The following is a 10,199-nucleotide window of genomic DNA, read 5'->3' as shown; positions in this document are numbered from 1 at the left end:
ATTAACTTCATGCTTCTTTGGACTACATTGGAACATTTTAAGTCTGTAAAAAGTATATCATATGAAGTATTGTAAATATATAACAGGTATGCTTGAAGTGTATTTACAGTACACTCCCAAGTACATGAAATATTATAAATGTAATATTACAATTCATGCTGGTCCTCAGAGCTTGTACATTACACACAACCACAGTCACAGTAGTGTTACAGTATGTATGCTTCGCATGACTGACATTTACAATCATTGCATTGTTACAGAGATTTCAGGTAGGCCTACACATTTCACTTTCTTTCAATCTTGCTCCTTCCTGCAACTGTTCACTTGGATTGATGACTAATGGTGACACAGTATTCATTGTGTGAACAATTAGATACAACTTACCTCCAATTATGACACTGCAGGAAGTGTGAGCCTATATATACCAGAACATATACGTGACCATCATAATGACGGTGGGAACATGGTCATTTTTTGTGTACCAATTTAAATTTTAAAAACCCCTACAATAAACACAGAATATAACAATGAGCAATATTTTCATGCAAACCAAAAATATTCCTTCAGGATGAATGGCTTTCTGTTTGAGAAATTTACCTCCAAGAAGTGGATTGCATGATGGGACATGCATGATGGTGCATGTGGAAAAGCTCGTTCTTCTCCTGTCAGGATGACGTTACAATTTCGAGGGTCGGAGGATGGATGGTCAGGAAACCGTAATTAAACTTCGAAGCGTTTTTATTTTCGACAAAACAAAAATGTGCTCGTGGGCAACGTCAAGGACATTAACAAAACTCGACTGGCAACTCAAAATACTCAATACAAAAGTGAGGGCACAACTTCTGACACTTTGTTACCGCTCTCAGCAGCAGCTACTTTTAACAACATTTCTGAAGACAGCTTACACCGATAAACAGCTGCTTCGCCTATCTCGCTCACTCTCAACAATGAGCTGGGTTTTACATACCCTTCACTACGCAGGCAATTATTCAATTGACCAATGCAGACACACAATCACAATTGGCCCGTACCATTTCTCCAGGACCTTTCCAAAACAAAACGCCAGTTACAAATCATATCGACAAACATTGCCCATTGTTGCCCACAGAATCCCCACACCAAACAGACATAATTCACAAACATTATAGGCCTACACATGAAACATTTAAAGTCCAATCATTCAACACATGTCCATTTCAGGGCTTGACATCAGTGATGCGCGGGCTGACCCGAAAGCAGCGGGCGCTTGCAATTAACTGCGGTTGACCGCAGGCACGGGTTATGAAATATTATTTTTAATGAAATTCGGGTCGGGTGCGGTCGGTCAGGACCTTTGAAATGATGCCGAATTTTAAAGTAGGCTATAGGCTAGCCAATAGGCTATAGTTTACTTTAGCAGACAGGGACATTTTTTGCGAAATAGATCAAAGTTTATATGGCTGAATAACTACGATGGTGCCATGCGCTCTGCAGGAGACTTAATGAGGCTCCTGCGTCGGCCGAATATCTTCTGCGCGCAACTGGTGCAGCAGGTGCAACCATTGAGTGCATTTTGAAGAACACAGAGGGTGCTCTCTAAACAGTGCAGTGATGGATATAGCCTGCATATTTTCTTATACAATTGTAATGGTTTCGCGCTCATGGGTTGCTTACAGAGTTTGTTTTCATTTCCTGTGTCGTACCATGACTACGAGGCAATCCACTTGACGGCTGGCTCCGTCTGCTCGGTGACAGTCGGCAGTCCTCATTGCATGGCCTCGGTTCAAAAATCCAACATGTCCTGTTGAAATGCACAGCTGTCTTGTTCTTGACGCAAATTCATTTTTTAAGACCTTTATTGACCTGATTGTGCTTTGCCAATGACGTTAGGGTGTTCATAAAGACGCACGGCTACTATTTTCAAAGGCGGGTCGGGAAGCGGGCCGGGTCAATATTTTTCATGAATATTTCTTGCGGGCAGGGCAAGCGGGCGGACTAGGGAAAAAAGCGGTCGGGTGTGTCTTGTTTTTTCGTCGACCCGCGCATCACTGATAAGCATATTGTAAACATACTTTTTCTTAGCACAAAAAGCACGAGTGCACTTTTAACATGCTAAGTACACTTCAGTCATACTTTTATTGTACTAAATTTAACCACTTTTTCACCTGGGTTAACAGTCAGCTTCATGAAGATTTGGTTGATTTTGTTGGGTCAGTGTTGGATGCATGTCCTACAGAAAGAACAGCCCGACTCTAGTTATAAAATCCTCCCTACAAAGACACTTTTATTCCGGGTTCTTAAAATATGTGTATTGTCAAACATACACAAACAATGTTGCACAAAGTATATTAAATGTCTCAGTAAAAGATGAAACACAGAAACAAGGAGGGAACATGGTTGTGCATAATAATAAATTAATTTTAAGTCGACTTCCCAACAATCCATAGAAAACAAACAATATACATTTAACATCCCTCAATATCCACCGTCTGAAATATATTAATGATCATGTTAACGTAACATACAGTGAACTCAGACATGTTGACAAAATGCAGTGCATGTGTCAAAAAAGAAACAGGAAAAGAAAGAATCCCTCTTGGTTACTACTGGCTTCAAAGTACACACTTGATTACTTGTACAAAAACGTTGTCATAGAAAATATTGTTGGCAATTTGTGTCTGCAGTCAGCCCTTGTCTCCTAATAGCTGTTCCCATTGGAGGAGCCAATGGGACGGTGTTAGTATGGGTTTAGTTCCTCTGGTGGTGGAGGGTGTAGAGTGTCCTCGTCGCCTATGTAGGCCGCAAAGCCACTGGTCTGGGCACTCCAGTCATAGCTGTCCGACGTGAAGCTGGAAAGATAAAAAAGACACTTTTTTTCTCCGGAAATATACGTAGATGCTCTACACACTGTACTGCAGGAGAGATCAGGTTTTTGCAGGGGCGTTGCAGCAAATGTTGGTACCCCATGTACAATCAGCTCCAATGGACCCCGCCCCTCGTTTATCCTTTGGGATAAACACAATATCTCTTTTCTACTCTACTACAATAAGAATTAGTGTCTATCAGTCGTTCAGGAAAGTGCAAAGAATGAATTGTACCAGTAACATAGTAACGTCACGTGTGTCTGTGTAATACCTGGCTTGGATATTTTGTGGGATAATGCTCCATGCCAGATCATCGTCACTGTCATAACGTCTGGGGTTGTCAAAGAAGTACGCTCTGGAAGAGAAGATGTGTCCAGGGATGATGGCTGCATTCTAGGAGACCCAAAACAAAGCAAAAAAACAAAGAACAACAAAATAGATTTCAGACAGGCAGGTTAGCAGATGACCTTCAATTCCAACCTTTTATTGTGTTGCAAAAATAATGAATTATACTACTTTTACAACTAGGGCGATGTAATATCCTTGTTTGTATGAGGACGGGCGCAGCAGACACAGGACATGCATTTTCCTGTTTATGTTTACTTGAACATGGCATTTGTCAATTCAAGTACAGCACAACTGACACTTATATGACACTTGTATGTACTGTATACTCCCTTGGTGGGTTACTAAAGGACACATTATAAACTGCAATCTTATTTATTACAGGCCAAGATACACAACTTAGTCATGGCCTACTGTTCAGTTTAACAACCTGGAATTTCAGGCAGTTGTTCAACATAAATCAATTAAAATGCTGACAACAGCAATAATACATGGCAATGCTTAGACAGAGGGCAAACGTCACTTACTCTGTCCTGAGTTGGTCTCTGGACCCTGAAGAAAAAGACCACCAGAGAGGTGGGCAGCAGTTCCCACACGAACAGGACCACCCCAAACACTATGTATCCTGTATCCCCAAGGGTGGAGTGCAGATCTGCCTGAAAGGGTGACAGGGTGACGGCAACACACTTATTTGTTACACTTCCTAAACTAGTACAGAAATGTAAGCCAGAGTCACCAGCATGACAGTGCCATTCTACATTTCAGCAACTGATTCGGTTGTGATGTCAGTAAGGTATGCCAACCCAGAGATAAATGAGGATTCTGTTTTTTTTTTCAGATGTAAAATTCTTTTTTATTTTTTAGGGATACATTTGGACTGTTTGTAGACGTAGTAACAATTAATTATAATTTTCTATAATTCTGTGAATATACTGTATTTTGTTGATGCTAGCACCAACATTATTTTTAGTGGCACCACACTGTAAACGAGGGTGGTTATTATATCATAGTGTTAGGTAAGCCACGTTTAAACAAAAAAAAACACATTACTATTGCAGCATTTTAAAGGTGCGCTGTTTATCATGGAGGCCAGAGTAGATAATACTGTATGCACTGTGCTACCTATTGCCACATTGGATCTTTTCATGAACATTTACTAAATACCGTAATAAACTAATATTTACTAGTACGACCAAAGTAAAGTAAGTTTTGCTGCTAAAAATGTCTATTTCTGGAAATTTAAAATGGCAGACATAGAGAAGATCCACCTTTTCATGTATGGAAAGTGCAACTTTCACAGTCATAATGAATAGTTATGCTGGTGGTGGTATGTTAATGAAAAAGGTAACATTTATGAACGGGCAGAAAAAAATCGGAGAAAAAATAACTGCTAAAAATATTACACAGTGCACCTTTAAGGTTTCCCACAGAAAAAAAAAAATGTAATTGCAATCAAGATTTAACAACTGGCCATATGTATTGTACTGTACTATACACAATCAAGAGTCAGTGTCCATACCTGATCCGATACATTGTACCAGTCATAATCAAATGAGTTGATGCTTTTGAAGTTTGCCAAAGCCAGGACCACCAGATTATAACAAGCTCGTGATGTGTAGAGCAGAATCACTGTCACACCGATTATAGTCACTTGGCACACAGATGTCCCCTACAAGTAAACATACATACATAGCTTTACAAATAGGGTTTGACACCAAAGAGACACAACAGCAACACATGCAATACATTCGACAAATAGGAAACAAAATACTGCAAGACAAATGTAGGGCTTTTATAGCTGTGTACTGTATGTTTCGTTCATTTGTCATTCTACTGCCGGGAACAGTTGTTTTTGTTTTTGTTTTTGTTTTTGTGCACTGAACTGTACAGCCTACGGTTCCGTATAACTTCTGGAAACATATGGGAAACTCAATGCAACCGGCACAGCGTTGCTAAGCAACCATCTCGGATAGCGAGCCAGGGTGTGGGTGACAGGAAGAGCAGAGAGGGAGGGTCACCACTCCCAACCCCCCCGTCCTTTCACTTTTTAACCACTGATCCACATGGACATGAAAGTGGCCAAACAAATATGTCACAGATTTAATTGTTATATTATATCACACAATTTTGGTGACTACCCAGAAGGCAATATTGTAAATATCCTTTTTCTAAAACGGATCCACATGAACATTAAAGTGCACACAAATCTGTCACAGATGTGATCGTTAGCCTATATCACACAATTTGGTGTCGACCCAGAAGGCACATTTTTTAATGAAACAAAATACATTTTTACATTTCATTGCATTTTAAAGCAGACACTTTTATCCATAAGTAATAACATTTTGTCATTTTTCAACTCTTACCTTTGACTCTAGATATATGTTGGCCAGGGACATCTTTGCAATCTTGTAGAGACACAGAGACAGCGAGATCGCACAGAGCACAAACAGTGTGTCGTTGATGGCCACTCGCACCAGGACTATGTTCTTGGTTTCCGTGTTAGTCATTTTGACCAGTAGGGCGCAGGTGAGATTGACCACCAGGAAGAGCAGGCTTATGGACAGGAAGACCAGGTACAGGGGAAGCCTGGGAGGCACACAAGACAGATATACAATGAATAGTCTACCAAGTGACTTTACCACAGACATGTAGAGAGTTCATTTATTCATTTATTTATTCCGAGGGATTTTTTTTAATGGTTGTATTTGATGGCACTGTGGATGTCACCAGGGCTTTAAAGGGTAACTCCAGCCAATTTTAACATGCAGTTGTAATGCTCACACTACCCTGGACTTGTCAGTACATGAGATTTTTTTTGTTTTCTTCAGCCTTTTCCAAGATCCTGGTCATTGTGATGGGGGCAGGTATATGTTTACATTTCATTAAAAAAAATCTTGATTTATTCCCAAAAACCGTAAATGTACAATGTAAACAAAATCTGCCCCCATTCGAAAAGCTCATATCTTGGAAAGGGCTGAGCCAAAAAAGTGCAGCATCACCGGGTACTGAGAAGTCAAGGGTAGCGAGGGCAATACAAGAGCATATTGAAATTGGCAGGAGTGCTCCTTTTACTAACTCAAAATAAGTATCGGTAGTTCGGCACTTACCTAAAAAAAAGTTAAAAGGTAGCAATATGCCATACTGGAGACAGTGCTGGTACTCTAGAGAGCAGTGGCTCCCCATCTATGGGTATGTGTACCTCTAGGAGCACACTGCAGGGGGGTATGTGGGAAGATGTAATGATAAAAAATATTTGGAATGTAGCCACATTGGGATTGAGAAAGATATATAGAGCAGTGAGTTAGGGGTTACTCGTGGCATGACAAAAAGGTTAGGGGGTACGCAAGACGAATAAACCTTGGGAAACATTGCTCCCCACCCAGGGATACATGTACCACTAGGGGTACGTGAGCACACTTCAGGGGGTATGCTGAAAAATGTAGTAATAACAAATATATTGCCTGTAGTCACATTGGGATAGAGCACGAGTGAGGGCGAGGGGGTACTCGTCATATGACAAAATGGCTCAGGGGGTATGCAGGACAAAAAAGGTTGGGAAACACTGCTCTGGCTTAAAGTGAGAAGTGTCTGCACTCCCTACTTGTGCATACTAGCCCACTTAAAGCACTGTAGGTCATGAGTTTCCTTCACATACCTGTACTTGACAAGTTCTGGTGAGTACTTTGACTTGGCCTTAAAGACAACCTGAGAGAGAGAGAGAGAGAGAGAGAGAGAGAGAGAGAGAGAGAGAGAGAGAGAGAGCGCAATATGGTCAGGATGAGATTTTAGACTGTACATAGAGAAAAGACTGAATCTGTCGGCATGCTGATATACTTGATCTGCTTGAGTTGTTAGCACCGGCTGATTGTTGGAGTGGAGAAATGAGGAAATGTGTGGTGTCAGATAATAGTGCAGGATCACATACACGGGCAAGTCAGGATTCACACTGATCAGCATGCTTCCTTCCTGCCTTCCTTCCTTGCTCTATAATTCCTGCTTTGGGTTTCAGACAGTTTTTGCTTCATTTCCAAAGCTACAGAACAACACATTTCATATCACGTAGAACCTTATGATGAACCATACATTTGAAACGTGAAGCTGTTCGCTGTTTCTTTTTTTTATCCCTTCCTTTTTTCCTATTCCACTTTGAATATCAAAGTTCTCACTTGTTGTTTAAAATTGCTGGGAAAAGATTTCTTGTGTGTACGTTGATTTCATTTCTTCATTTGGTAAAAACGGACCTTGTTGTGACACTGTAGTCAAATCAGTGTCTTTTTGTGGTTCGGTATATATCTAGTCATCATGATCAGGGCCGGATCTAGCCATTTTAAGGCGAAATATAAACTTGGGGCCCTCAAAAGTCATTATATAGACAGAAAATTCTGTGTTTCGGTGCTATTTTAGAGTTTTGTCTCACACCATCAATGACTTTCGATACAGTTAGTGACGAATTAAGATCAAGCCTATGTTTACCACGACTGGTGTGACAGTTGGGGCCCCTATGGAGGACAGATTTGGTTGGGGCCCCAGGCATTTGCCTAGGTTTGCCTAATGGAAAGTCCGCCTCTGATCATGAATACCAGACAGCAGAGCTGCTCTCAGTTCTGCTTTTGGCTAACATGTACGCAGCCACCTGGACCCACCCCCAACACTCCTACAGTGCCATCTGCACTCTCTCTATGCTGCCCTGCTTAACAGGAAACCGACAAACGAGGGTGCGCAGCGCAGCCAAAGCTGTCAAAAACCCAGCAGCAAAAATCTGCAGGAAAATGTAACCGTCGTTGAGGAAGTGATTCCCCCGTGGCCTGGACTGGCGTTCACAACTTGCACTTCTCCAAAAATGTACTGTGCTTCATACAGTTTGTACGAATTGTACAAAAGTAGCCTACTAATGTTTAGGTGCAAGTGATATCTCACTGTATAGGCCAGTGTACATTCTCAGCTTCACAGCATTGTAATCTATGACTGAACGTTCTAGGTGTTCATCATTTACGATCATTGAGAGTATCTAATTTGACCATCTCCGAACGTCCATCTATATCGCTTAACAACATCACCATACAAAAACCAGCAGACCTGTGACTCATTCTGTTATGGCTCAAAAGCAGTAAGAGTAATGTAAGCCTATTGTAGGTTTACGTCGTCCAGTAAATGGTCGTGACAGGTGCAGTGTGATGGCCTCTCTTGGGATGGATGGTTTCTCGTAGCTCACCTGTGTGAAGTACACAAGCCAGGAGCAGGCAGGAGCCAAAGCCCCTCAATCAATCAATCAATCACACACACACACACACACACACACACACACTCACTCACTCACTCACTCACTCACTCACTCACTCACTCACTCACTCACTCACTCACTCACTCACTCACTCACTCACTCACTCACTCTCACACACACACACACACACACACACACACACACACACACACACACACACACACACACACACACACACACACACACACACACACACACACACACACACACACACACACACACACACACACACCTGACACGACTCAACTCACCTGTGCAAAGTAGAGGTTCATGAGGCTGAGCGTGAAGAACTGCAGGCAGACGGGGCAGCAGTAGAGCAGCCAGAAGGCGAAGGGCCCGAGCGTGTTGGCCGTCACGCAGTCCCTGAAGTAGAAGGAGAAGAGCAGGGCGCGCAGCGCGGCCCACAGCAGGCACAGGAACAGGAAGACCGTCTGGTAGCTGAGCCGCTTGTGGCGGTAGCGCAGCACCAGCCACAGTTGCGCGTAGACAAAGACGAAGAGCAGCGAGTAGAAGATGGTGTAGGCCACCGTCAGGCCCAGCTTCACGTACGGCGGCACCGCCGGGCTCAGGGTGGGCAGCGGCGGCGGAGGCAGGGCTGACCCGTTGGCAAAGTATTCAGCCGCTGCTGTCATTGCCATAGCGGCCGGCTCCATCGCCGCCACCATCACGGCTGGTGCAGCCCCGGCCTCGGCTTCAACCCCAGCCGCAGCCCCGCTTTCCCTCACTGGAGCCTCCATGGCTCTCTCTCCCTGGTAGGGGCACCACTGCCACTACCGACCAGCCCCCCCCTTCCCCCTGTTTCTCTGCTCCTGCCAAGGATAGGAAGGCCCGGGAGAAAAAGAAAGGGGCCCTCTGTGTCTGTGTCCGTGTCTGCGCCTGTCTGCCGTTAGCTGTTGTTCCTGCTTCTCCTCCTCTCCGTCTCTCTCTACCCCCGTCCGGTGCCCCCCTTTCTTCTTCTTTCTCTTTCTCTTTTTCTCCGGGTTCAGCAAATGGGCCAAGCTTCTGGGGCGGTGTGGGGATGCCTCTGCATTGTGTGGCGTAGCTGTCAAGAGAAAGTGGACCGGCTACCGTACAGTAGTCACACACACGCACGCACACATACACACCGAGGGGATGGATGCAGGCAGAGAGTGAGTGAGCGACTGAGAGCTGGGAAGTGGGAGGAGAGTCCAGCCGAGTCGAGTTGAGCAGAGTAGAGCACAGTCCAGGGGAGGAGGGAGCGGAGGGGAGGGAGCGAGGGAGCGAAAAGAAAACAGGCTCTGAGCTCGGACTTCCTGCTTCTGCTTCTGCCTAGTGTTGTGCTGTGCTGTGCTGTGCTATGCTGCCTGCGCTCCCTGCTGCTGCTGCTGGTAGCGAGGCTTTGTGTTGTGCTCATGACGCGCAGGGCCACATGATCTCTATTCAGCAGGCAGGAAGTAGAGCTACACTGGGAGGAGAGGCTGGGGAACTCAAGAGGAACGCAGGAGGGAGGCAGAGAGGAGGAGGAGAAGGAGGCAATGGGAGGTTGGAGGGACAGGGACAGAGAGAGAGAGAACAGGGGGAGCAGAGAGAGGGGATGAGAGAGAGGGAGAAAGATTGATGAGAGACAGAGGGACTTGGGTGATGGGGGAACAGAGAGAGAGAGAGAGAGAGAGAGAGAGAGAGGGAGGAAAGATGTTAGGGGAGAGATGGGAAGAGAGAGGGGTACAAAAGTGACAGAGAGAGGGACAGAGACCCAGATGGAGGGA

General features: G+C 44.2%; 1 protein-coding gene across 1 annotated transcript; it reads right to left on the bottom strand.

The window, feature by feature from the left end:
* Positions 1 to 720: 720 nt before the first annotated feature.
* Positions 721 to 9,837, bottom strand: gpr137ba (G protein-coupled receptor 137Ba). The gene is made up of 7 exons (XM_063191039.1): positions 8,724 to 9,837; positions 6,847 to 6,896; positions 5,555 to 5,777; positions 4,708 to 4,857; positions 3,716 to 3,844; positions 3,115 to 3,236; positions 721 to 2,828 (listed from the first exon to the last, which is right to left on the bottom strand). The coding sequence occupies exons 1-7, from the start codon at positions 9,207 to 9,209 to the stop codon at positions 2,717 to 2,719; spliced, it is 1,272 nt and encodes a 423-aa protein (XP_063047109.1). The 5' UTR covers positions 9,210 to 9,837; the 3' UTR covers positions 721 to 2,716.
* Between the last annotated feature and the right edge of the window lie 362 nt (positions 9,838 to 10,199).

This window comes from Engraulis encrasicolus, chromosome 24 (assembly GCF_034702125.1).
Source record: "Engraulis encrasicolus isolate BLACKSEA-1 chromosome 24, IST_EnEncr_1.0, whole genome shotgun sequence".
NCBI classification, from domain to species: Eukaryota; Metazoa; Chordata; class Actinopteri; order Clupeiformes; family Engraulidae; genus Engraulis; species Engraulis encrasicolus.
The sequence above is the reverse complement of the archived record's forward strand: the minus strand, read 5'-3'. Positions and strand labels throughout refer to the sequence as shown.

Coding starts and splice junctions, on each gene's coding strand:
- gpr137ba (XM_063191039.1), bottom strand. CDS start 9,209: ATGGAGGCTCCAGTGAGGGAAAGCGGGGCTGCGGCTGGGGTTGAAGCC. Junction 5,778..6,846: donor CCAGAACTTGTCAAGTACAG/GTATGTGAAGGA, acceptor TGTGCCTCCCAG/GCTTCCCCTGTACCTGGTCT. Junction 4,858..5,554: donor ACATATATCTAGAGTCAAAG/GTAAGAGTTGAA, acceptor GTTTACTTGTAG/GGGACATCTGTGTGCCAAGT.